Genomic DNA, 25,994 nt, shown 5'->3' with positions numbered 1-25,994 from the left:
AGTGTTCAAAAAAGCAAAACAAAATAAAACAAGCACCTGCAGAGGTGTAGTCAGAGTCAAGCAAAACCATCTTTTATTTTTTATATGACACACTTTATCACCAATTTAAAGACATAAGGAGTAAAGCATAAGCAAGTATTTTAAAAACAATAGCATCCCCAGGAAAAAACACTTTTTTTTTTTGCAAACACTTGCACAGTTGCCTGCAACTGTGTTAAAACAATTACAATCGAGAACAATACACCTTGTTATAATTCTACATGTTACTTACACAGGTTGAAGCTTTCACCATAGTCCAACATTACTACATTTAATTATCCGCTCCTGTCGTGTTTTATTTTAGGCATGAAATGATATCGTTTGGTTTCACACTTTCATGTTAGTCACAGAGTCGCACCTTGAGGTGGGGTAAGGCTGTGTGTAAATGTCACGCTGTCTTGCTGCAGTATACTTGACAGGAGGAGGAGGGGGTTTGAACGGAGGAGGTAGATCCAGCCTGCAGAGCAAGAGATAGAGAGAGAGAGAGAGACAGGGAGAGAGCAGAATTATCGACTGGTGGCTAGAAAGTTAGCTGCCTCTAGGATGCATGCAGATATTAAAGTTCTTATGCATCTTTCTGACTCGTAGTTTTTCATGTTTTTTCTAGTCATTGGGTGCATGACCCTGAATAAATGTCAGCAGGTAAACCGGATGGCTAAGTGGAAATGTACGGGGGTTTTACCTCTTCTTTATGATATGTCTCCTGTAGAGAAATCCAGTCGCAGCGATCACTACCAGCAATAGAATGATTATTAACACCAACAACAGATGACTGCGGACAACTTTGGCACCTAAGAAGCATATCCAGAGAGGGGGGAAAGTGTCATTATGGAGGACAGCAACTGCTAAATGAAAGTGTCTAAGCTATAGATCAGCTAACTTTGGCCAAACCTGTCAGATTCCAAAATATATTGATAAATCTGACACTAGAGTGGGGAACTTTTTGCATCTGTAGCTTAAAGCATGCCTTCCAACCCTCCCCCTCACTTTATTGGTGTGCAAACCCAGAGCTTGAACTTCTTCTAACAATATTTCAACCTTGAAATCAAGCCTCATTGCTCGATCAGGAAAGAAACCAAGTTAGAGAATCAAGCCTTGAGAAAAGGGGGGGGGGGGGGGGGGGGGGGCTCTGTGTAGCCTCACAATGCAGTTGAGATGAAGATGGTAGAGATAAAAAAAAAAAAAGGTTACGATCCAGCTCTAGTTTGGATTGGGCCTTGCCTTAAGAACATTTTGATATATTCTCTGTCTTTTTCCCCCCTTTAAAACCCCTTTTATTGTTTTCTTGCCGTTGCTGCTGCTGCCTACTTTGACTTGTCAGCCACAAGCAAAGCTAACCCAGTTTAAGCAATACTCAGAGCGAATAACATTTCAAAAACAATCTAAGAGTTCCTCTAGAATACAATTTGGGGCAAACCAAGAGATACTGGATGACTCAGGATCGCAGAAAAATACTATAAATCTCTAGCAACAACTGTCTTTCCTGGGAGAGTTGCATTTATACAATCCATGGACTAATGACCTGTGAAATATGAGGTCATTATTATTACCTTCATTCTCAGTGACCATGGTTTTATTTCCAGTGCTCATGGTTGAGGTTCCATCAGGGTGTCCAGTGCCCCACATAGACTCATTTCTGTTCTCCTGTGTTGAGCCGAACAACGTGCTGCCATAACTTACTGTTGTGGATAGATCTCTGGCCACTGAAGTGGACGCGTTCAAGCTGTCAGTCTGGTTTAACTCCTGATAGCTGGAATTGCTAAAGTGATGTGGGTCAGGGGTTGATGTGACACTGACATGTGTGTCATTTATAAATGGGGTTGACACATTGGTGGGGTGTGAATTGTTAAATGTTAAATCTCTCATGGTCCATGGCAAAGTGTTGTTTACAGTTGGAAGCCCAGTGGTCGCTGATGTGGTTAAGTTGCTGTCTTTTGTTTGGATCAAACCCGTCTCAGTTCCATTAGATTGTGGTGACAGTGTGACAAGATCTGAAAGATGTAAAAAAAAAAAATGGTACTTCAATAAGCATACTGTCAGCAACAATGTCCTGTTGTGTCATTGCCAGACTGAATATACCAATGGACAGCGTCCCTTGGCCTCCTTCCATTGAACCAGATGAAGCCATAATATCTCGGAGACGGGCACTGACATATTGCAAATTTACCACCAGAGTCTGCAGGTAGGTCCCTACTGATTCCACTAAGTTATAGATGAAACGGCAAAAGGTGGTACAGTCCACAGCAGAACAGATTCTTATGTTAATTTAAAGCAGACACTCTTGTGTTAGTGTTCTTTATGTTTTCTTTAGCCGTTATAGCATCAAATAACTCAATCAAAAGAATTGATCACAAAATTGGTGATAATAACTATTATGACAATACCAGGTTTGAGAAAAAATTATCCAACATTGAGAATCAAGTTTGACCCAGGTGTCCCATCTGTAATCATTGAGGAGGCGGGGTTTATGACATATAGATGTTGTGTTTCAGGTGTAATGCAGCCAATCGCCTCTAGCTGGGGCTTTATCTCAGGTTAACAGGCCTTCTCTCTCAGCTCTACTGTCGCAAAGTGCCACACATAATAACAATTTTGTGTTTGAATAGTATGATAAACTGTTTCAAATAACAATAAAACAGGTCAGAAACAGTCTGGTTATCGACTGTGTTTAGCTGTGTGAGGTAAATTGAAAACTATTTTGACTCACTAGGAACATGCTCTAGAAAGTACTTTAAAAATGCCAGTTATATCTGTTTGGTAAGATAAAGCCGCAGCAGATTAGCTTAGCTTAGTATGAAGAGTGGAAACATGGGAAAACAGTTACATCTGGCTTTGTCCAAAGGTAACAAAATCACCATCTCAAAATTTTTATCTAGTTTGCCTTATCCAAACAAACTCAAATGCAAAGTCATAGTCATAGTTTCACATTCAGTTTTTTGCTACATGTTTTCTTTACGAGGTGTAGTTACATATTTCACGGCTTCAGGGGGAAAAAACACCATAACAAAACTTTAGGTGTTTGAGTTTTTACATGTCAGGAAATTGCAAACTATTTTTTTAAAGCCTCACATTGGGAGTCTGAATAAAGAGAGAGAAGTATGAATAATGCACCACATCACTTTAAAATACCCAGATCCCAGTGATACATCATTAAAACATGGGCCGAGTTGGCATTTATGAGCACCCAGTGAATAATCAATGGGTGAAAAAAAAGGCAATGGGCTCATTCAAGAGGGTGGACAGTGACGCTATGGGCGCTGACCCTGAAGAAAAGGTGTTGGCCGGAATTGCAAAGTCAGCATTATTGTGCAAATGTATTTCTTCATCCATTGTACTTCACTTTATTTCTCATATTTATTTTCTACCATGCATAACCCATTCATAAATACGGACAGAACCATCAATAATCTGAGTTAACATCTACTATAAGCCACAGTTGAGGAATTGAAATGTGCCAACTCTGCTAATTTACAACTTTATTCAATGGAGTCCAATTCTACCTTGCAATGGGATCCAATACACAACGGTGCGTTGGTGCCTGTGTCAAGTATTTTATTTCAGCCATTCATTGTAGCTGCACTACTTCAATCCGTCCAACAGATTGTGCTCTTACCCTTGTCATGATATAGAGACTTAACTGTGTTTTTGTTCTTGCCTTGAGGTTTGAAAGACAATAGAGTGGAAGAGCAGGAAGTGTCTTTATGCATGTGTGGCTTTTGTTTTTTTTTGTTTGTTATATATTGAAACTCTCATAACTAACACATTTACAGGACGTGAAATCAGTCAAGCAAGGATTATTTTCCAGCCACAGCAAAGCCCACTAAAAACACTACACCAAGTTTTGTATCACCAGTGGGGGCATAAAACTTGAAGTTTGGTTCTTTTACAATTATAAGACCTGCTTTAGTTTCGCTTAGTCCAGTATTAACCCTAAATCCCACAGTGAAATTGATTTGCAGCAAATAATTGAGAATTTCACTCTGAAAGTGCAGTAGCACCCAGTTGATTCATGTTTCTTGTCCCATGTGTTCTCAAAATCCTCTGAATCTGCTCCTTTAGCTAATTAAAAAAATTGAGTGAGCTGCAGTTTAATAACAACAGTCAAGTATCAGCTCTCCTGTCCAGTGCAGTTTATTAAGTCATTCAGCCTCCTGGGACCTCTATTTGATTTTTTTTTTAATCCAACCCTGAGGAAAACGCTGAAATGGAGGAAAAAAAGAGAAGAACAGATGCACAACAATTTGAGAAGCTCACCTGTACTTGAGCTTGTGGTTTCGGTGAGCACTGTGATGATAAACTCTTTTTGCATGGTTTGGTTTCCTGTGTTGACAGTCAGTGTATAAACCCCTGTGTGAGCTTCAGTTACCTGCCAAAGCTGCAGAAATTCATTCACGGACACCACCGTCTTGTTCTGGGGCAAAACAGGGTTATGTAGCATGCAAATGACATACATATTGTAAGGATGGTTTGCATTATTTTCACCACAGAGGTAACAAATCAATTCAACTATCAGTGACTGGAACAGATTTTGCTTGGATTGCATAAATGTTCTGATTTCCATTACCTTGGTCCATGTGTACTGAGCATCTGAGGGCGCTGTGCAGTTAATGGACACATTTCCACCAGTATGGACCTCAACAGTGCTATCAACATCACACTGTATTGCATCATCTAATGGAGAGAAAATGTAGCTTAATTTGAATCGACAACAACAGGAACATGTACAGTAAAATGAACACACTGGGTAGCTCTATCAGCCAAAGATTGTATGAACACCTCCTGTAATTATGCTCTGCCTCCATATGGTCGTAACACACCTACAATACACTGAAAAGAAGGTAAGGGTGTATTGTGTCTGTGTTATTGTACGACTACGTGACATTGACCAGAGGAGAAAATAGGCCAAACATAAAAGCATCACGGCAGACAAAGCCCTTAGATGTGGCCTTGCATCATTACAATGAACATTTAATCAGTGTTAAACAACTTGTGAGAGGAGCTCTGATGCAACTCAGTATGAAATTAAATTTATACAACAAAAAATTTGATAAAATATGTCTGCACGTCTTACTGACACAGATATAAAAATTACCCTCCAATCTATTAAAAAAATTCCGAATTGGGTATCGGCGAGTATGCCTCTCATTTCACTGCGTGGTTGCAAAAGTGTTAGGGAAATTGTCATGTTATAATAACTAATAATAACAATATGATGCTAGGAGATAGTGTAATATCAGTCAAGTCAGCAATTTGTGTTTTTCCATCAATATTATGTATAGTTTTTATTTTATTTTGTTGGTATCGGAGGGCAAAATGGTATCAGCCAATACTCAAATTAAGTTACTGGCATCAGTCATGAAATGAAAAACAGTTGTTTTTTTCAAATGTAAATCCTACAAAGCTGTCTGGTTGAGGAGTGTTTGTATTGCTCTGCATGTACTTGGTCTTACCTTTGATCTCTAACTTTGTTTCTTTCCTGATCGTGCCATGAGGGAACATCGTAAGGTCACAAATATAGATACCACTGTCCCATTTAGAAACTGTAGAAAGCTGTAAAGAGCCCATTGACTCCTTCTGAGTATGGATGCTGACATTAGACCAGAAGTAATTGACTCCATAATCTCGGCTGTACAGCGCCAGTTTTATGTCTTTGTTTTGCCTTTTTTTCCATTCAATGCTGATAATCTTGAGATCAGTATTTCTTACAGTGCAGGGTAAAGTAACATTCTGGCCCACTAGTGCCTCCATCTCTTCATGATGAAACACCTCAACATCCTGGAGCCCTGTCAAGCACATACGACAGCACTGGAATCAGGGAAAGAGTGAAGGGGGAAAAAACACACTTAACGCTGATGTTACAGCCTGCTCGGATGCAGGCAGACAAAGTTACACTGAGGCAGTCTAGAAGCCAATGCACATTTCAAACCCAATGATGAATATCCCATCAAGGCTGGATTATTATATGAAAAACACCACATGTGTACCAGGATTACCTTGTATCATAGAGGCAAGGAGCAGGAGAGAGGAGGCCAGTCCCAACGCACTTCCAGCCATGTCTGAGCTCCCCAAACTCATTACAATCAATCAGGTTGAATCTGTTGAGGGACTCTTGTAAAAGGCAGGAACAATAGACTGCTAACTGAGGTTAAAGAGTTGTGCAGAGACTGTTGAGCCAGAGAACCGGGTGACATATCTGAACAGGAAGCCACACTGAGACATGAGTGAGTCATACGTGCAGCGCTGAAGCTTTGCGGTGTAAACGTCTGGTTAAAAAAGGATTTGCAATAAACATCTTTGCACTGCTTATCATCTTCATTTTCTTTAAATAAACTAACAAGATGCTGTACTGAATCTTGAAACACGAGACTGAAAGATTAAATTATTTATTTTGAATTACCTCATTTCTTAAATTGATTAAACATTGAACATGCACTGGTTGAACAACAATAATCCACTTGGGGGTCACTGAATTGTCAGCTGTGATTCTGTACTTTAGTTTGTCTTTTTTACAAGGTGAACCATTAAAGAGAGAAAAGACTGCCCCTTATATTGACTTCTAGCTTGCTTATATATAACATTGCACTGATCTAAGAGTAGATTGGGAAGAACTGATTTTTTTTCTGCCCTCTGTGCTTGTTAGCAGGGATGTTACAGAGCAGTAAAACCCATCACGCCTGCACATGGATAAACAGATGAAAAAGAACATTACATTTATAACGGGAAGGTCTGGCAAATGTGATTTTATTACATCCAATTATCATTTGTTTACCTGTTTCTTGAGAGTCATGCAATAATATTCCGGTATGACGTTATATCACAACATTGGATTTGTAATGCCTTAAATGATTATTAATTTGAATCTTACTGCAGCTTTGAGAGTACATTTTCTATGATTACATCCAGTAAGCACTGATAGTAAGAATAAATTGATAAATATGTTTGGAACTTCAAACCAGAAACGATCTCTTTGAGCACTTACAGTTCCTTTGCTTAAGTTTTCTACCACCTTGAACTTATCTTGAATTTGTCAAACTGCAAATGAAAGTGTTTTTTATATGGGTTGTATATGACAGAAAAGCACATATTTTGAAGAGGGGGATAGTGCGGGGTGTTCATATGTTTTTTTGTTTTTTTAATGCAGTGCTTTTCTGCAAAACCTAGAAGTAAAATCAGATGCAACCTTTAGGTAAAGTTGTGTATCATATAGAACTATGATGTTTGGACTGATCTAATGAAACCGTAAAAAAGCCAAAGAAATTTTTGGAATTACAGCGTATGACCCTGTAAAATGTAGAAAATTGACTATGGGGTTGAAACTTATGTAAGGTATTGCATAGGCTAAGTCATTTCTGACAACAAGTTAAATATTGTTTAAAAAAAAATGTGCTTCTTGGATTCTAGTTAAATATTTGGATAATAATGTTATGTCAAGACACTTTACAAAAGAGCAGGTCAACTTTACGCTTTGTTGTTTAATGTTACAAAAGAGCAGGTACAAGGCTGAACTTTTTGTTATATTATCTATAAAGACCCAATATTTATCCACCATGAGCACTAAACATTATTTAGCAAAGTAACAGTGGCAAGGAAAAACTTTGTTTAAGAGGCAGAAACCTTGAGCAAAACCAGACTCATGTTGAACAGCCATCTGTTGAAACTGTGTTGGGCTTGGACAGTGGGATAGGGGAAGATGCAGGAAGAAGGAGAAGAGACAAACAGAGCAACATCAATATATGTTGAATGATTTTGAAGGTTATTGTCCCAGAGCTGTTTTTTTAAGCACTTTCATTAGCCATTAAAAAAAAATGGCAAACTCAACTGTGAGTTCGTCTGAAGATTTTGTTATCCAAACTGCTTTTCAACCTTTAATTCTTTCATCTCTTTTTCACATATTCTAAGTTCTCCCCTTCATTTATAATGAATAAACTCTCAATCGACCTCCCAGTGCATTTAGATATGTGATACTTTTTACTTATTCCCTGTGACCTTTATAACTCAAATTAGAGCTTAGAGGAGTGACTGCCATCCTAAGAGAGATTTCCATCAGTATTCTGTCAGTGTTTTATCAAAGTGTAAGGGGACCTTGCTGCATTGCTCCTTTTGAAAAGGCCAGCATGACTTCCCCCTGGGAGTCATGGGAGTCTGAAGGATTTCTGTCAGAATTTAACATCACGGTGACGACTTCATTCAGCCGTCCAAGCAAAACGAGAAGAACAAAATGTGAGGCATTTGGCCGATAAGGAGTATTTTAGTTTGTAATGACTTCCCAATGTTCAAGTTAAATAGGAACTATTCTCATTCACAATTAGATAATAATGAAGAAAGTGAATTACAAGCTTTGGTTGGCTCTGCCCTTCTGCTTCCTCTGGTGTGATGAGACAGAAAGAAAGTGCGCTGACCTGCCGGTGCACCCTTCCCCTCCTGCACACATTAATGGTCGCACACTGAGGTCAAGTCTGCTCTAGCCGTCTCCAGGGCTCTGGGGCACCCCTGCGACCTGCAGCAAATGACACTTTCTGCAACATATGGCGCCAGAACACTAATTGTCATCTCTCTGCATGGACATTTGCAACTGTGTGCGCATGTTTGTGTGGCTGTTGACCTCAAGGGACTGTGTGAGCAGTGTTAACACACATTGACACATTCTGCATCGCTCATTTAGCCAGATTCACTGCTCTGTTTTGCTTGGAGCACAGTGTTAGATCTGTGAACAAGCTAGATTATTAGAGGGCGTTTGATATTAAAATGTGAGTGTGCTGTACAGAATGTTTGACTACCGAACCAGTCCGACCCCTCAGAGACTATTTAAATAATCTGCTAATGAAAGTGTGTAACTTGTGCTACCTCCAGCCAAAGAAAATGAAACATATCCTATCTGTTTTGAGAAATCGTATTAGAACATTGATCATTTTTAGGTATGATTATTAATATATATTAACTTTTTAGTTAGTAGTTCCTGTAGACAAGGAACTTTTATTGGAACCGAACATTGTAACAGTGCTAATTTAAAAAAAAAGTTGTTGCGGAGTTCAATGCTCCTGTCACTTACAGTTAACGTACTGTGCAGAGTTTCTATATAGATAAGCTTGACTATTTTCTGTGTTGTTATTCTTAATGCCTCCCACCGAACTCTTGGGGTCAATGTCCTACAAACCATTTGAAAGCATGATGCTCAAAAAAACTTGATTTTGATACATTTTCTATGAGGAAGCTTTATAGTTAGGTCAGAGATATACTTGCTTTTAAAACCTTTTAAAACACATAATTGCTAACATACTTTTCTGAGGGCACACCAGACAGCTCAATCCTTATGCAACTACCTGATGTGCTGGATCTAAACAAGAGATTACAGCACTCCAGGTGGATACTATTATGTTCAGCCAGCTCTGGCAAACTGATGACTAGTGGGCAGAATGCGAAGTCAACACTGTTCCCACTCTCCTTTTCCAACATTTTTCTCCTTGTATGGATGTAACAGTCCAGGAGTTGTTTCCATTTCCATTTTGCAGGTTTCCACATGGACCAGAAGTGCCTGGGGCTCAGTTCTTTTTTCTAACTGGAAGGTTAGCACTTTGATTCCCAACGTCTGCACTCACTTATCAAAGTGTCCTTGGACAAGACACTAAACCCAAAATTGCTCCGTTGCAGGAGCCAGCAGAATGTAAAGCTAATGTATGTCGCTTTAGACAAAAAAAAAAGTGTCTGCTAAAAGAAACTGTAACATTGTGGCTTCTAAATTGAAACTTTCCTGTCGCCAGCTATTTTTACAGGCATGTTTCCTCACAGTAGCTTCAAGTGTGCAAGCTGCAACTTTAAAAAAAAATTTGATCTTAAAAGAAAGTGAAGGCAGGGCTTGATGATGGTTTGGCAAATATTTGGTCATAAATCATACAGTATAATTTGGCTGTTGACGTGTGCCAATATAGGAACTAAATGATTGACAAAGTAATTTGGCTTCATTCTCTGAACAAAACTGCAAAAGAAAATTTCAATTCATAGTGTTTTTTTTTACTAAAAGCCATTCGTAGTGTGAAAAGTTTAGTTGTCTTAACTTCTGTGCAGAGTGAGTTCCCGTTGAGCTCGTGGGACAGTGACAGAGAGACCAACGTCACTGTTCATGTCCAAAGCAGGCATATGGTTCAGAACAGACCCAAGGAAAACTGCCCAACATTTTTTATCCACTTTTATTGACTTGCCCAAAACATGACAAATTTACTAAGATTGTTTCAACCCCTTTCACCTGTCATCAATTGCTCCTATTATATGTTTTCTGTTTTCCTTATTACCCCCAATATGTTTCAAAGTGTTTCTTTGAAAAATGAATGGATGGCCACATAAAACAAGCACAGCAATGGCAGTGCAACGTAAACCTCTGAACAACATGGTGGAAGTTTGTAATTTGGGAGGCTGACTGAAGTGAGAGCGTGAGTGAGTGAGTGAGTGAGTGAGGGAGGGAGGGAAAGACAAATTGAGAGAGCCATTGTGGAGGATAAAAATGGGTTTTATAGCTTGTCAGAACTGTACACAATGGGCCACAGAATTAATGGTTTAGGACGGTGAATAGTGTTTGGGGGTGTAGGTGGGATGGCAGAAACATAAATGTGAAAATGTATTCATTACTCATTCCCTCACCCACCTTTTGGGAGAAAAAAAAATGACACAATGAGCAGCAACAGCAAAAACTGTAATAAACTGAACTGTGGTTACTTATCACACCCTAACCAATGGTAATACACATTATTCAACTTCTTATACTATTAGCTGCACATTTTTCAAGATTTGGCCAGCATCCAGTTACTAAGTGGCATCAAAATATTGAACCGCATGTATTTTGTTTGATCCTTTCTGTTGAACAAAAACCTTTGAAGAATTGGTTTCTACTAGAAATAGAAACTTCTATTTCAAACAGACCACAGCAGGTAAAATGATCACTTGGCAACATAATATTCTATAAAGCACTGATAGAAAAGTCCTATTTATTAGTAAAGAAACATTACAGTGTAAAGTACATAGGGTGCCTAAGATGTGTCAGTAAACTTTTGTTATGGTGGGAAGCACACAGTGTGCACAGCATTTGAACGCAGTGTGGGATTAGGCCGGGGAAATACTTTATTATAGCTCATCATACATCATCAATGGGTTTCTTCGAGGATGTTACCAGTTAGTGAGCTCATCTGCACCCTAAAAACAAGCAGTAACACATCCTCAAACCTTTAATTCACTGAGGATATACCAAAACAGCTATTCCTTTGTTTGTATGACAGGGGCAGAGTAGAGGGGTCTACTAAAAAGCAAGTTCACCGTACCCAGGCTTTCTTTGATTAAGCTTGCTTGGTTAAGCCTGAAGCTACAGTTAGAGATACTGAGTATAACAAAAGTTGTTATGAACTCTCTCTGTTAACTCAGACTTTCTTCTTCAGGCTCTGTAAGGGCTAATAGAATAAAAGGCATTCTGAACTTAACTATTAAGTAATTTGCCAAGTACAAGGTTCAAGGTTGTCCTTGTTATTCCTGTGAGAGGGCAATATGGCATGCAGTGAGCTGTAAAAATATACATATATTACATACATCCAGCATGCCAACAAGTAACATACAACATAAGACGACGTTAAGAAGTAAAAGTCCAATGGACAATAAATACAATAGATTAAAAACAGGTTAAAAAGCAACACAATTAGTCATTTAAAAAAGCAGGAGCAGCAGGGACAAATTCATTTTTTTGTCTCTTAGTCCTGCATGCTGGTAGGCTGAATCTGCAGCTGGATGGAAGCAACTTAAACTCTTTGGAAAAAGGATGACTGCAATCAGCCAGGATTGCCTGGGCCTTTATTTGTACATATTTGTCTTTACTTTGCAAATATGTGTTAGGTCAGTAAGCGTCAAACCTGCAATTTTTCCACACAGTTTAATAATATTCTGCATTCTGTTGTGATTCTTATTATGCTGAGTGACCCAACCAAGTTACCGATTCATTAAAATAAGAATAAACATCTTCATAAAAGTGTTGACCACATTCAAATTCCAAAGCCTTCTGAGAAAGTTTACCCGCCGATGAGGTTTGTTTTACAAACAGCGTCAGTTTGAAGCTTGAATGTCAGTTTGTCATCGATGATGGCACCCAGGTACTTATATTGATGTACAGACTCAACAGCCTAGTTATTTATAACAACAGGTGAGATGACAGATGAGTTTCCCTGCAACACACTGTCATTTATCTGGGCTTCAGGACATTAATATCCAGGAAGGATGACCTGCACCAGTCTGCAAACTAACCCAAGACTGGGCCGTGATCCGGGCCATCAGTGCTGAGGAGGGACACGGTCACTGAGTCATCAGCAAACTTAATGATTTTCCTGGTTCTCATGTTTGCTGTGACACTCATTAGTGTACAACACAAATAAAAAGGGGGAAAGAATAAATCCCTCGGGCGATGTAGTTGAAGAAAATAGAACATCTGATATGTTGCCATTTACTCTCACACGCTACGACCTTCTAGTTGAATATTCCATCAGCCAGCATATTAGACCAGCGTCGGTGTTGTGAATGGTCTGGAGCCTACCTACTAAAATGTGTGGTTATATGCAATTAAAAGCTAAGGAAAAATCAATAAAAGGTAAGCATGCAAGGGTCTTGGCCCCCTCAAGGTGTGTCAGGACTATGTCTAACAAGGTGCCTATTGCGTCCTGTACACCCCTTGCCTGACCTATATGAAAATTGTAGTGGGTCCAAATTTGCCTCCTCTGTTTTTAAAAGTGATTCGAGTACAATTTTATCAAATGACCTCATTACAAGAGAGGTAAGCACTACAGGCCTGAAGTCAGTGAGGGCATTAGGACAAGCTTTTTTGGGGCACTGGTACAGTTATGGAAACTTTCCAAAGACAAGTTAGTCTCTGGAGGTGTTGCTTTTCTTTGACTGTATAACCATTAAGCCTGTCCCTGACTACAGATTTACATAGTCAGACCTGATTCGTCAGATTTTGCTGTTGTTGTTTTTTGCGCTCATTGATCCATATGCTCATTTGCAATTGAAGAGATAAACCATGTCATTTAACTGTTTGTCTTCTAGACTTGGAATACAAATGTATTCTATGATAGGACTTTATACATAATTCATCTCACTCATTAAGCCTGCATTAAGGTGACCTTATAACTGTATTAATCATGTCCAATACAGAAGGCACACAAACTGATGGCCCAGTGAGTGCGGATTCAACCACCATCTATGCTTCTCTAAGACCACTGACAAAGAAACATATTTTAACAAAGCATTTGAAGATTTACTGCACTTTCCTCATCATTATAACCCACCAAAAACCGGTCCCCACGAGCAAATTGTTGAAGATCCTACTACATGTGGTCACCCCTAATACCTATCATGGATTTCACACCCGACCATGCAGGACATGAACTACCAGAGATGAACATTCCTTCTTCTTTGTCCTTGTAGCTACGTTTGGCAAGTAGAAATCAAAATAATTAATAGATTTTTTTTATATTGATGTAATCGGTAATAAAAAAACCTAAAGACTAACCAATCTTATGATATGTGTTTGCTGAGACCGGCCGTTATGATTAAATTGTTATACCAAAAGTTTCCATATAACTTCAGCTGAGGATCTATATTGCCAAATGAGAACAATAATAAATTACTTTATAGCCAATTTAAATCCTCATACATACATACTGGGGGTGCAGATGGCCTGATGGTTAGGTCGTACCCCATGTATAAAGGCTATTGTCCTCCCAAGTCGAACAAGGCGGGTTCGAATCTGACCTATGGCTTTTTTCAGCATGTCATTCCCCAATCTCTCCCCATAGAGGTTGAACTAAAGGTATTTTGATGGCAATGCAGAATCTTGAATGGAGGATTTCTTCCCTCTTCTTGCTATTCTGCACAACAAATGAAATGGCATCCAGCCACTTTCCCACAGTGGTAAAAAAGGAATGTATTGGTGGTTTATAAAAGATTGTTTTTTGAGCTTTTGAAACCACTAAACTAACAGCTTCAAGTCAGATATCCACCATGTGAAAGGCATTACATTCTTTTGTTTTTCAAAATGGTCTTTGTCTCAGTTTTGCTCCCTCCGGTGTTTGAGACACACTTTTCTTTTCACTGTCGCATGTATTTACACTCTGCTAGGTTTAGCAGATGTCTTGCAGCAGGGTTGGAGTTAGTTCTTTTGTGCTACGGCACACGACTCCTCCTATGATACCTTTGAGCTTCTTGGGATAGAAAATAAGTCAGTTGGGAAAGAAATTCAGTGCATTCAGGGAGAATTGACCCAACAGATGAGAACCTCAAGCTTCAGCTGTTAGCTCGTTTATATTAGGGAGTACACAGCTCCATCCCAAAAGTGATCCCTTACTTGACTATTGGTCGATGCATTTCCCTTCAGTAGACTATTAGGTGTGTCTCTTGAATGCTGTTCATTGATTAGGTCTGAAAATGCCTTTATTCTCTGGAGACAGTCCTTCCACACATGGAATTAGTTTTAATCATTAAACCATTGCCTGTCTTCGAACCCTACTGCCTGTACAAAACATCTGCTTTTAGATATTGTCAAGTGGCAAAGGCTTAATTGACTATCGGAGGGGCATTAAGCTACACTCATGTTTTTTTTTTCCACCAATATCAAGACAACAAATGAGTGTTTTATGGGAAATTAGTTGCTCAGTTTTGATCCTATGGAGACTTTTTTCTCATCTCCAAGCTAAAACTCAGCTTTTGCTCGTGAAATGAGACAGCTCTTCAAGCATTATTAAAATGGAAAAGGGAGTATTGCCATACTTATTAAAAGTGAATTTGACTTTTTATTGACAAAAGGTTGATGATCGAAAAAGACAAGCGACTTAATCGTTGTTATAATGAATAAGGTCTTTCTGGTTCTAACGTATCGTAGCGAAACTTAAAAATCAGAATCAAAAAACGTCTTCATAATACAGGTTTTGTTTTTGCTCTGTGTCTTCCGTTTCTTCTGGGAAACAAGTCAGTTACACTTGTGACCTCAGATATAGAAAATGAGGGCTTATGTAGAACATATTAAGTTCCGTTTGTATGAAGAAGTTCTTGCCTGCCCTGCGCTGTGCCAATTTGTTTGTTGTTATGGTGATGATGGTGATCTATAGCTCATGTCCCTGTGATTTTTTTCTGTGTTTTTTTCCCATAGGTTTCTAGTTGTATGAAGCATGGAGCATTTTCCTTCAAGTCTAATCAAATTCAGCATACTTATAGACGCAGTAGTTGTATGACCATGTTGGCTCCCACTGTGTGCCGCTTATATTTGATGCCTCTTGATGGGCCCCACTTGGATATCAGTGTGAGTTCACATTAGCAGCATCATGTGTTGTAGCAAAGTACCATAACAACTGCAGAGAGGACAGCAGTTGCTCTACTTACCTAGAGTAATATAACAGCATGACAAAAACAACATGTTTTTGTATTGTACTTTGGAGAGATGTGCTACATTTGTAAAAAAATAAATAAAATACAACAACCCAAAAACAAAACTCTGAAACAGAATTATTTTATCAAACAATGCACCATCTCTTCATTAACCATCTAATCCTTGACAAGTCCCTCCATGTTTAATTTTACCTCATATCTAAACACCTGCTATAGAATACGAATACATCAAAGCAGAAACTGTATGCAAGAGAGAAGATTTGTACTGTCAGAAGCATGGATTTCACTTTAAGTCCAAAAAGGGACATCCATATGCGTTTCTGAGACAATGGCCCTATAGAGGAAAACCATCTGTTTTGAATGTAAAAGAGGACCTTTGACCTATCAGGGGTTCAGATGACAAGATTTTTTGATACCTTAAATGGCTTAAAGTAATAATATATGCATTTAAATGCAGCAAACTACAAGATGATGAAAACAAAATTTTGTATATAATGCAAACAAGTTATTTTGTTGTGTGAACAAGTTGTTTCCTTGTTAGGCTGCTGTGGCTCAGTTGGCCGAGTTGGTCATCTCTCAACCAGAAGGTTGGGGGTTCAATCCCCAGCTCCTGCAGTCACATGTCCAATGTTTCTTTGGGCCAGACACTTGACCTCAAATTTCTCCTGCTCTTTTGTCGGCGGCGTATAAATGTCTGTGAATGGGATTAGTTACTTCAGATGGTCACTTTACATAGCAACCTCTGCCATCAGTGTGTGAATGGGTAGGTGTGACCTGCGGTGTGTAAAAAAAAAAAGCGCTTTGAGTAGTCAGAAGACTGGACAGGTGCGATTCAAGCTCAAGTCCATTTACCATCATGCGTGAACAACATGTCATTTTGTGCAAACATGTTGCACAATTACTTGTTCCCAAGGGACAATATCCTGTTCCAACAAGATAAACATCTCGTAAGGACATGATAATCACTTGTTCCCTTAAGACAGTTATCTTGTGCACATGGATATAGTGATCTCCTTGAGGGACTCTGTAACAAAGCATTCTGTAATAGACATCATGTTTAAACTCTAACTTGTTTATGTTTGTTGAACCAAACATTTACCAGCTAATGACAAGTCTTATCAAGAAATTCTTCATCAGCCATGAAAAAAAAATGGATCATAGGCTATACTTGCGTCATATGATAATGGATGGGTAACGAAAATGCATTTTATTAGACATTTTGTAAAGCACTTTACACTCTAGATTATTACAAATGCCCTCAAAATGCTTTCAACTTAAACTCTATTGTCCCAAATTGTTTTTGGAATAATGCGGTAAAGTTTTTTGCTCAAAGAAGGTGCCACTCCTGCCAGTTATGAAGGTCAGTTATGACCAACACAAAAACAATCAAACCGTCCAACTGCAGATTAAACACTGTGAGCTTCCTGCGGCCCACTCCCGCTTAAAGCAGTGAGTTGCCAACTAGAGTCTGCGGTGTTTGGAAATGACATAAGGTGCTGCTGTGCCTGCCTGGTGTCACAGAGTCACATTGAGATGTGACTCATGATCATATAATCATTGTGGCTAATTTCACTTCCTCGTCTTCAGCCATCCTCTCCTATTATTGACAGTCATTATCTCCTTTCCACCTTGCTCTGACTGGCAGTTCGGCTCTTGTGAAACCATTTTCCTTACAACGGCTCTCAATGTGAGCCCTTTAAACGCCTCTCATGATTGCAGGTCCCCTTAAATTTGATGTTAAATACCAATATGTTCTTTTTCAATGTTGTGTAAGAGGTGGCTGAAAGTAACACTCGTTGAGAAAAAAATAAAATGATTCATGCTTCCTAACTGTATGTTACGGATGTATCTGTACTCCAGAAGTCTCATCCTCACTTCAATAGAACTAGGAGTTTGAATGGCTGAGAAAATGCTCTCCAATGTTATCACAGTTCTTTTAGCTGTCATTTAGAATTATTTTGTATTACTAATTATGTGTTTACATATGCTTTCCAACAGGGTTAATGGATGTTGGATCTTGAAAACCACAAAAATCCTAACCCCCCCCCCCCCCCCCCCATCCAAAAATTATGTCAGGATGAAACGTCAGGGAATCACCAAAGTTATTACAGTTCATCCTGAGGAGAGTATGATGTCCTTTACAAATCCAATGCAATCCCTTCAATGATGTTGAGGCATTTCACTTTGAACCTAAAATGTCAACCTGCTGGTGGCACGAAAAGTCAGGGGGATCACCCAAATCAGAGTGACTCACTCTGATTTGATCCTCAAATCCATCCACAAGTTTCACAGGAATTAATCCAATTTCCTCCTTTTCCACAACCTCTTCCTCTGTGGAATTCTGCAGTATGCACTTCTTGATCTTCCATTACAAAGATTTCTGGCAATATTTTGATCTTGGTGTTACTGCTTGTTGCATCTATGTGCAAGTATTTTCAAAGAGGGGTCTCTTTTTTTTTCTTCTTCACTCCCAGTAGATAAAAGGGCCCTAGATTCACAAAAAACACTTCCATCAGTGGGCAAAGACACATGAAAGGTGTATGTGCGTGCCTGCTCTACTCCACCTCCAGCACTTGTAGTGCTCTGCCAAGAACCCTGCCTTCATCAGAGCCAGGATGTAGCAGTAATGACATGGTGTGTGCATGTTGCATTGTTTACCAGGGAGGATTTTTCTTCTCACTATAGGTTCCACATCACAGATCCGCTCCAGGCAGAAGCCTTCATGATTGCCTACGCATTACACAATTACTTGTTACTGTGCATGGAGCAGAAATGAAGTGGGCAAGGCAGGAATGATTCACGCCTTTCTGATGGCAGACTCTTGACAGCATCATTTATCTCAGCAATGATAATTACTTTTTTTTTAAAATGGTTTGTGTTTGCCCACCTCAAACCATTAAGAAGCCATTGTCCACTGTGGAAGGATCACTGTGTTAATGGGCCAAAACAACCAGGAGAGGAGTTTAATTAGGATGGAAAATGTCAAAGGAACAGGGTGCTATTTTCTCTGGAAGTTTGATTAGATCCTTGTTTGATGAGTTTTTGCAAGTTTGTAATATCCAAAGTTTCCATATGTAATACCTTATTGCATGTATATTCTCAGATGTCTTATGAAATAAAAAGACAAAAATGAATAATTTATGACACAAATCCTCTACCAATACTTGTCTTCATTGTCCTTTGTGACATCACTTTGAACATCAACAAAAACACAACAGAGTGTCTCATATGTGTTATCACTTGCTTTATGTTCAGGATTAAGTACTTAACCCAACATCAGAAAAAAAACCCCACTCAAGACAAATAGTGCATAGCGCACAAAAGCTCTCTCAACATCTTCAAAAAATAAAACCCACTGGAGACTGCAAATGGGATGTCAAAGATGATTACACATTAGACATCTCAGTAATAAAAAGCAGGATGTGTGTCTGACTTCTCTTCCCACATCAAGCGGCTTATGCAACTAGCACTGTTCTCGCTCAGGCAAACAGCCAGTTAGTTACCTTGTTATGCAGGGCAACAGTAGCAGCAGCAGCTCCAGTGTTCACATACCGAGAGATAGTTTGGGCATGGCATGCGCAGCCTGACTCAAGCTGATTGGCTGGCCGCTCTATTTGAACTGTAGGGTCTCTGCCAATGAAGCATACAGACAGTAAACAGTGTACTCAAGAAAACGACCTCTAAGGGACTGATTCATAATCAGCTTTGTCCCCAGTAATCAGTTCTCGCTTTGATAAAAATAATATGAAAAAAAAAAAACTTTCTCAGGGTTGCTTTTAGTCCCTCATGATTCCCCATCTTCCCTCTTATCAATTACAGAACAGGACGAGAGTCAAAGCTGAGGGACGTTTGAGGCGTACCTGAACCCTCCATTAAATGATGAAGGTAAGTGATACAATTTCCAGGGACTGAAATAAAAAACAAGTGACCTTGTGCATTCATGCAAATAATGTCCAAGACCATTTTTCTTTTACTCATCTAACAAATTAAAAATGATAAGAGAGAGATGGGATAGTTTAGTCGAAATGCAAAATGCTGCACCAGAAACTCAGTGAAACGTCTTCAGAGCAAAATAAATAAATTGTTTCCTCTTCTGGCATCCACATGATAGCACCAGAATTGTTTTATTTGTTTGTAAACATAATTAAAAAAAAAAAAACACACATTTAATGAATTTCTATAAGATAATACATTTTGTATCCAGAATGCATCAGTAACATTCTCTCTGACAAGATGTTTAATTTGTTTTCCTACAGTATCTGCTCTCAGAGTGCAATGTCTGCTTGGGGGCAACTAAAGAAGGATTACATTTTTTTTTTTTTTTGGCTTTGGCTCTCAAAGCATTCAGTTTAGATTAAGGAGAAGATTGTGGTCTTGGCTTAATGTTGAGAACAATGAAAAGAAGTGGGAGGCAGCAAGTTCTTGTTTTATCAGCTTTAACCAAAACCATGCTGCTGTGTAAAAGTCCCAGGGACATCCCAGGGACTTGGCTCATACATGTGTCCTCTCCTGAAATTGAAAAATAAAAAATAAACATCCATACAGTTGTTCAAAACATTATGGACATCAGACACTATCTGCAATTTCTATAAACAGACGGGGTTGATTTCTATAAATGGTATTTTCACCTTGTTTTGATCACAAACTTGACAATACGCCCAATAAGCCTCATTTACATTTCCAACCTTCAGCCTCTGCTGAGTCCCTGTTCTGTGCAGATGTGCAGATGTTTGTTTTGGTTTGTAGTCCCTGGAAGCATCATGTGACAAGTCATATTGTGACAGGAGCTTGCTGTTGCACTGCAGGCCCAAATGCACTCATTTCTGCTCTTCTACAAGGGCACGGCGTAGCTGTCCTCCTCGATGAAATGCTGTTCTAATGACGTAAGACCAAATAACTCTTAATGAACTGTGTGTAGCCGGGATGATGATCTGCTTCTCTCAGCTATGTCTCTCTGCAGCTCTTCTACGCCCGTCTGTGCTGCTGCTGCTGCTCTAGTTAGTTCAGCTCAGTGTTAATCCACTTCTCATGTACCCAAGAATTGATTACAGCCTCACCTTGTCTTCCTCTGCTTTCCACAGAAATGCCTCTCTTTTTTTTCCCCAGTCACTTGCAACACACATGCTTTGTTCCAGCCACTTTAGAAGGTCTTGTTTCCAGTAACACATCCCTGCTATAGTATGTCTGCTATCAATTACTGAAGACAGTGTTGCACCGTTCCTTCAGTTTTCATTATAGGCATCTGTGGCTTCTTCCAACCCTTAGCGAACCAATTTATGGACAAAAAGGGGAGTACAACATGTATAGAGAATAAGTCAGCACACATAACAAACTGTGAGAAAGTAAAAGTGAGGAACACCTCCATCAAGCTCACTTTTTTCTGTTGCTTGTCTTACAATAACAACATCTGTCACTAGCTGTACAGTGTGGCTACACTGTGCAGTTACTGTTCCACACCTATAAGTGCGCAATCTGTGAATGTTTGCACTTTTTGAATGGTGAAAATCCATGTATCTATTTTCAATCTGCCATGTCTTACACACAAAGACTCAGTGGCAGAGTTGTAACAATAAGGACTCAGCATTTTAGGAAGGCAAAGATTGAATCCAGTGGGGAGAATCAGTACTCTGGCTTGAGCTATAAAAATGATAATGTCCTCATTGATTGCACAGTTTCAAACTGTCTTGTTAGGAACGGAACGATAAGCAGTCTGGAGACAAGCGTTTAACGCTGTTGTAAATCCACTCGGAGTCTCAGTGCATTAGCAGGCTTTAGTTGATGTTCAGTGTTGCTCCGTCCCTTTGATCACAGCCTGAGCTATCAAGCTTTTCTGTCACTTGTTTTTAGATCTGTAGTGTCCCTCACACTCACACATGATCTCTCTCTCTCTCTCTCTCTTTTATTTGTTTTTCAAATGAAATGTTGTTTTTGTCCTAGACTGTTTTCCAGAGTTATCCTCCTGCAATTTATTGACATCTTTCCTTTGCAACTCCAAATTGATTAAAAAATGTTCACATCAAGAAAGTTCTAATAGGCTTATCTGTCAAAATTCTCTTTAAATCAAGACAGGGTTTTTTTTTTGGTGCTATTTATTCGATTTGACACCTAATTGCAAATAAGAAACGTTCTGTTTGTGTTGATTTTGGCAGCCTGTGTGATAGGCTCGGCGCTGATAAAGAACAAGATAAGGCTGTTGCTTTCAAAGTGAAGTTTTTTTAAATCAGTGGTTCTCAACTGGTGGGTCGGGACCTGACAGAGACCTATTCCAATTTTGACCGACTGTTATGTTACCAAGACTTGTGTTATTATGTCCGGGGCTATACTCAAAATATTCGGGACCTGAGCCCCGGTAAAAATGACCTAGCAAAGCGCCTGGTCGGGACCATAGACTGTAAATATTGTCTGGACCCAAAAGTGGGTAGCGGAGCTGTTTTCAGTGGGTCATGAATTTGTACCTGGAAAATAAATTGTCAAAATGTAAATGAAGTGTTTTTTTTCTGTTCCATCAGAGGTCCACATGGCAGAATTTGTCTTTAGACAAATTTCATAGGTATTTGGCTCTCCAAGTACCACCATTATGGTAGACGCACTGTAGGCCTATTTTCTACACACATTTTACGCAGGAGGCAAATATGTTCATAAAAAGAATATTATTTATTATTGACTGTTGGCAGCCACACTGTAGGACTACTAAGGGCTAGCGCTAGAACTGGCACTTAAACTCCACACAACACTGATATTTGCCCAAATCAAAAAAAGTGCAGCACAATAAAAATGACAACTTTATACCAACAACCTGTTTGAGAATATTTCATCTCCAGTGTTTCCCACACAAAGATGATACCTGGGCCCAAGTATATTTCCTTTCCGGCCTGTTCTTATTTAATTTTTCATTTATTCATAAAATTGCTGCATGCGTGCGAGAGAGAGAGAGAGAGAGAGAGAGAGAGAGAGAGAGAGAGAGAAATAGAGAGCACGTGAGAGAGTGCAGGCTTCGTGCAACCAGAGCCTCTGTATTATAAGGCTCTGCGTTCAACATAGCAAAACTCCATTTAAAAAAAATCCTTCTCGACTCCTGCGCATAGTTAAGACACAGCAAAAGAGAGCAGAATCACATCAGCTTCAGAGCAAGAGAGAGAGAGAGGGTGAGCGACTGTCCGTACACTCTTGTAAATGCATCACAACGGAAGCATCTCCTGGCTAATGTATCCATGGTTAATGTACAGCTGCTTGCCATCGATTCTGTGCTGAACTCCAATAAATAACAGAATATCTGTTAATGTAGGCCTACAGCTGCTTTCTGTTGATTCAGTACTGAATTCCTATAAATAATGGAATATTGAGTGGAACTTTTCAAAACGTGAGGCGTACCCCTGATGTTTATGTCTGTGCGCGTGCGAGCATAAATTGAGATTGAAGTTGTTTGTTGCAAAAACTGGATTAATTTAGAGTAAAAAAACACATTTGATATAAATACAACCCAATAGATACAAGCCAGATAAGATAAGAGTATGACAAAAAAAAAAAATTGGCGTTTTATGCTGAACATTTTTTTTTTCTTTTAAATATTGTGGAGATTTCTTTGCGCACCACCACAGGGAGCCCACGTACCACCGGTGGTACGCGTACCATAGTTTGAGAACCACTGTCATAGGTTGAAAAATATCATACATTTGGGGTGCAGTTTCTCATTAAGTAGTTGGTGGTGGGTCCTGAGGCTTGGCCAGTTGAGAACCAGTGTTTTAAATGACTTCAAGAAGAAGAGATTCCACTGGGTGCAAGAAGTCTGATTGTGAAGAACCACAGGGAAAAAGGACCACTTAAATCTCAGTTATTTCACAACCTCAGCTAACATTTTCCTCATGATTTTCTGATCTCAATTGCTATTTTAGAGTCTCTTTCTACAGCATGATAATAGTGTGACTCATGAGTCCATTTAGGGTAAAATGGTCGATAAAGTTGGCTGTGGCTACCTTTGGAAATGCGCTCGTCTCCTTCCTGTAAAATAGGAAGGAGACAAACAATGAAAATATACCCTGTTCATATATGGTCACAAATGCTTCCAAAAAAGCAGCAAAAAGAGTATTCAACATCGATTTATGGCTTATAATAATAACACTAATAATACTAATTGTAATATGACAATAGTGAAACTTAATAAGCTTTGTCTAGCACCGTTCATAAACCTAGTTTAGCTTCCAACTATCATTTGCTCTTGTATATTTTCTACAAAGGGACAAACATGCACCTATAATGTTGTATCACAATCATACTAAGAAAACAGCAAGACACAGCTCTATGGCAAGGCCAAGCAATTAATGTAACTTTTGATGCCTTTGCTGTTCCTGCTATGTATGTGCGTGTGCAGTATTCTGTGGAGAAAATTCTCCTGCTGCTTCCTCTTAACTGGCTGCCGCACATCTAACGGTGAAGATGTGCTGAGAAAATGTAAACAAAGGCTTTTTTCAGTTTTTCTTGTTAATTGCCTGCTTTGCTTTTGTCCCTTATACAGAAACATTCTCAGAATAGATAGGTCGTTTTAAAAACAAGTGAGTTCTCCCTAAAAGAGGTATTTCTCACTAAGTGACAGAGGTAAGTGTTAAGGTGACAGAATATCGTCCCAGAGGGTTGTGTGTAAAATTCAAAAAAACGCCTGACACACACATAAACCAAAAAGCTTTGATATGGTCCAACAGACCCATCTCTTTTCCTTGTTCCGAGGCTCCTCTCTCTCCCCCACTTAACCTGATCCCTCCAATCTCCTCTTCCTCTATTTCCATTATTGTGAGAGCAGCATGGCAGACTTGGTTGGACTCGATCCACGAGACATTCATTCTAATTAGATTCCTCAGTTAAACTGGCAAATGTTTTAAATGCCGTACACAGCATTCAGTTCACGACTGGAATTTAATCAGGGTTCTTCATTACTAGCTCTAATTTTTTTCAAACTGATAGAATGAAATTTTCAAGACTTTTCAGTTTTAATCAAGTTACGATCCATTTCCTTTTATGTGCTTGGCCTTCCATCGCTCGCTGTTTCTTCTGAAAAAAAAAATTATACCTCATGACATTATAATCATGAGGTAGGCCCCAGGGGTTGTAAAAAAAAAAGAAGGGTTTTGTCCCCATATAATATTTCAGTACATAGTAAGTATAAAACGAGAAGTATTTTGCAAAAGTGAAAACCTTTGATTTTAGGTTTGGATTTTGGCGCCCCCTGTTGGACAGAGTATGCAGTATTTAGTCCCATTTAGAGCACTGGAAATCTGGATTCAGTACTATGTAAAAGTCAGTATCTGGATAAGAGTGATCCTGTCCATATTTTTTTAAATGGTGACAAATGTCAGCTGGATTACGGGATCCTGGATAGCAACAAAGTGGATTTCCAAATCCGTATCACTCTTATCCTGATTAAACCTTTTGTTTCGCCAAGCCCCGAAAATTAGATTTTCAATTGCGGTGACACAAAAATAACTCTGTGTTTAACTCCCATTATGTAAGTCTTTTCTTTATCTACGTGAAGAAAATGTGTTAAGATGGTGCAATAAGACGGACCGATGCAAAATGCATGAGGATCCATCCCCTGGAGACCGTAAACACCCCATAGCCAATCAGGATAATCTGGCCACGATGGCTCATTTGATCATCTGTGCTAAGGCTTGGATGGACAAAAGGACCATGAATGGTTGAATTCAGGTCAGCAGATAATTGAAAATGTTCCTTTCATTTATTGGTTCTCCATCTAACACAAAGATGTCCTTTTGTCTTTGATAAAGCCATGTTTCAGAGAACAGTGGTCTTTGATTAAACCCAACCAAAGGAAGATTATCTCTTTGAATTTTGTAGTTTACACTGAATCTGATCTGGACCAGATTGACAGGGACACCATTATAATATGTTTGAGCATGTCCTAGTTTGTTTGTATTGCTGTTTGTATGTTATGTAACCATGGTTATGTCATGCATGCATACATGATGTGTTTGAATTTCTCCCTGTGGCTGTTATATTTGTCGGTCATGGAAAGCTCCAGAACTAATTATGTTCTTTCCATAAGGGGATTTCTTTGAAATGCATAGACAATATGTAGGACACATGAAGCTGTGATAGGGAGAATATGAATGTAGGAAGTGTGAACCGTAACCAAGCATTAAAACATTAAAGGTTGTATGAGCCGAGCAGCTCATGTCGAGTGTGAACTTTCCCCTCTAATATTGCCAGCTCTTTCATCACCACTTCAATAATAGGCATTTCAAACCATTGTGTCCCGTTCTATACAAACATTTTGCCATTATCCATTCACAAATCATGAAACATATCACATCAATTTAATATATACAACTTTATTTATCTGTTGGGAAATTCATTTCTGTAAAGTGCAAACACAAAGAGACTAAATTAAAAGAAACAAAACGTTCAGAAAAAACAGTTTAAAAAGTCACCATGACGGGGTGACAGTGGCGCAATGGTCAGTGCGTGCCCCATGTACGGAGGCTATGGTCCTCCAAGCGGGCGAACCAGGTTCAAATCCGACCTGTGGCTCCTTCATGGGC

At 39.1% G+C, this 25,994-nt stretch overlaps 1 protein-coding gene across 3 annotated transcripts; it reads right to left on the bottom strand.

Moving 5' to 3' along the window:
- Window positions 1–56: 56 nt before the first annotated feature.
- Window positions 57–6,216, bottom strand: si:ch1073-15f19.2 (T-cell surface protein tactile). Of its 3 annotated transcripts, XM_020639889.3 has the most exons (7): window positions 6,033–6,211; window positions 5,490–5,822; window positions 4,604–4,710; window positions 4,294–4,450; window positions 1,590–2,030; window positions 722–830; window positions 57–496 (listed from the first exon to the last, which is right to left on the bottom strand). In XM_020639889.3, the coding sequence occupies exons 1-7, from the start codon at window positions 6,112–6,114 to the stop codon at window positions 367–369; spliced, it is 1,359 nt and encodes a 452-aa protein (XP_020495545.2). In that variant the 5' UTR covers window positions 6,115–6,211; the 3' UTR covers window positions 57–366. The 3 variants fall into 3 exon arrangements, with proteins under 3 accessions (XP_020495545.2, XP_020495543.2, XP_020495544.2); XM_020639887.3 differs by having other exon boundaries at window positions 4,294–4,710; window positions 6,033–6,216; XM_020639888.3 differs by having other exon boundaries at window positions 4,294–4,710; window positions 5,490–5,844; window positions 6,033–6,176.
- Window positions 6,217–25,994: the final 19,778 nt, after the last annotated feature.

Source organism: Labrus bergylta, chromosome 14 (assembly GCF_963930695.1).
Source record: "Labrus bergylta chromosome 14, fLabBer1.1, whole genome shotgun sequence".
Lineage (NCBI taxonomy): Eukaryota > Metazoa > Chordata > Actinopteri > Labriformes > Labridae > Labrus > Labrus bergylta.
The sequence above is the reverse complement of the archived record's forward strand: the minus strand, read 5'-3'. Positions and strand labels throughout refer to the sequence as shown.

Excerpts from the sequence above, each read along its gene's own strand:
- si:ch1073-15f19.2 (XM_020639887.3), bottom strand. The coding sequence starts at position 6,114 with ATGAGTTTGGGGAGCTCAGACATGGCTGGAAGTGCGTTGGGACTGGCC. Across the intron at positions 2,031-4,293 it reads AACCACAAGCTCAAGTACAG|ATCTTGTCACACTGTCACCA; the intron begins GTGAGCTTCTCA and ends TACATCTTTCAG. Across the intron at positions 497-721 it reads AGACATATCATAAAGAAGAG|GCTGGATCTACCTCCTCCGT; the intron begins GTAAAACCCCCG and ends CTTGCTCTGCAG.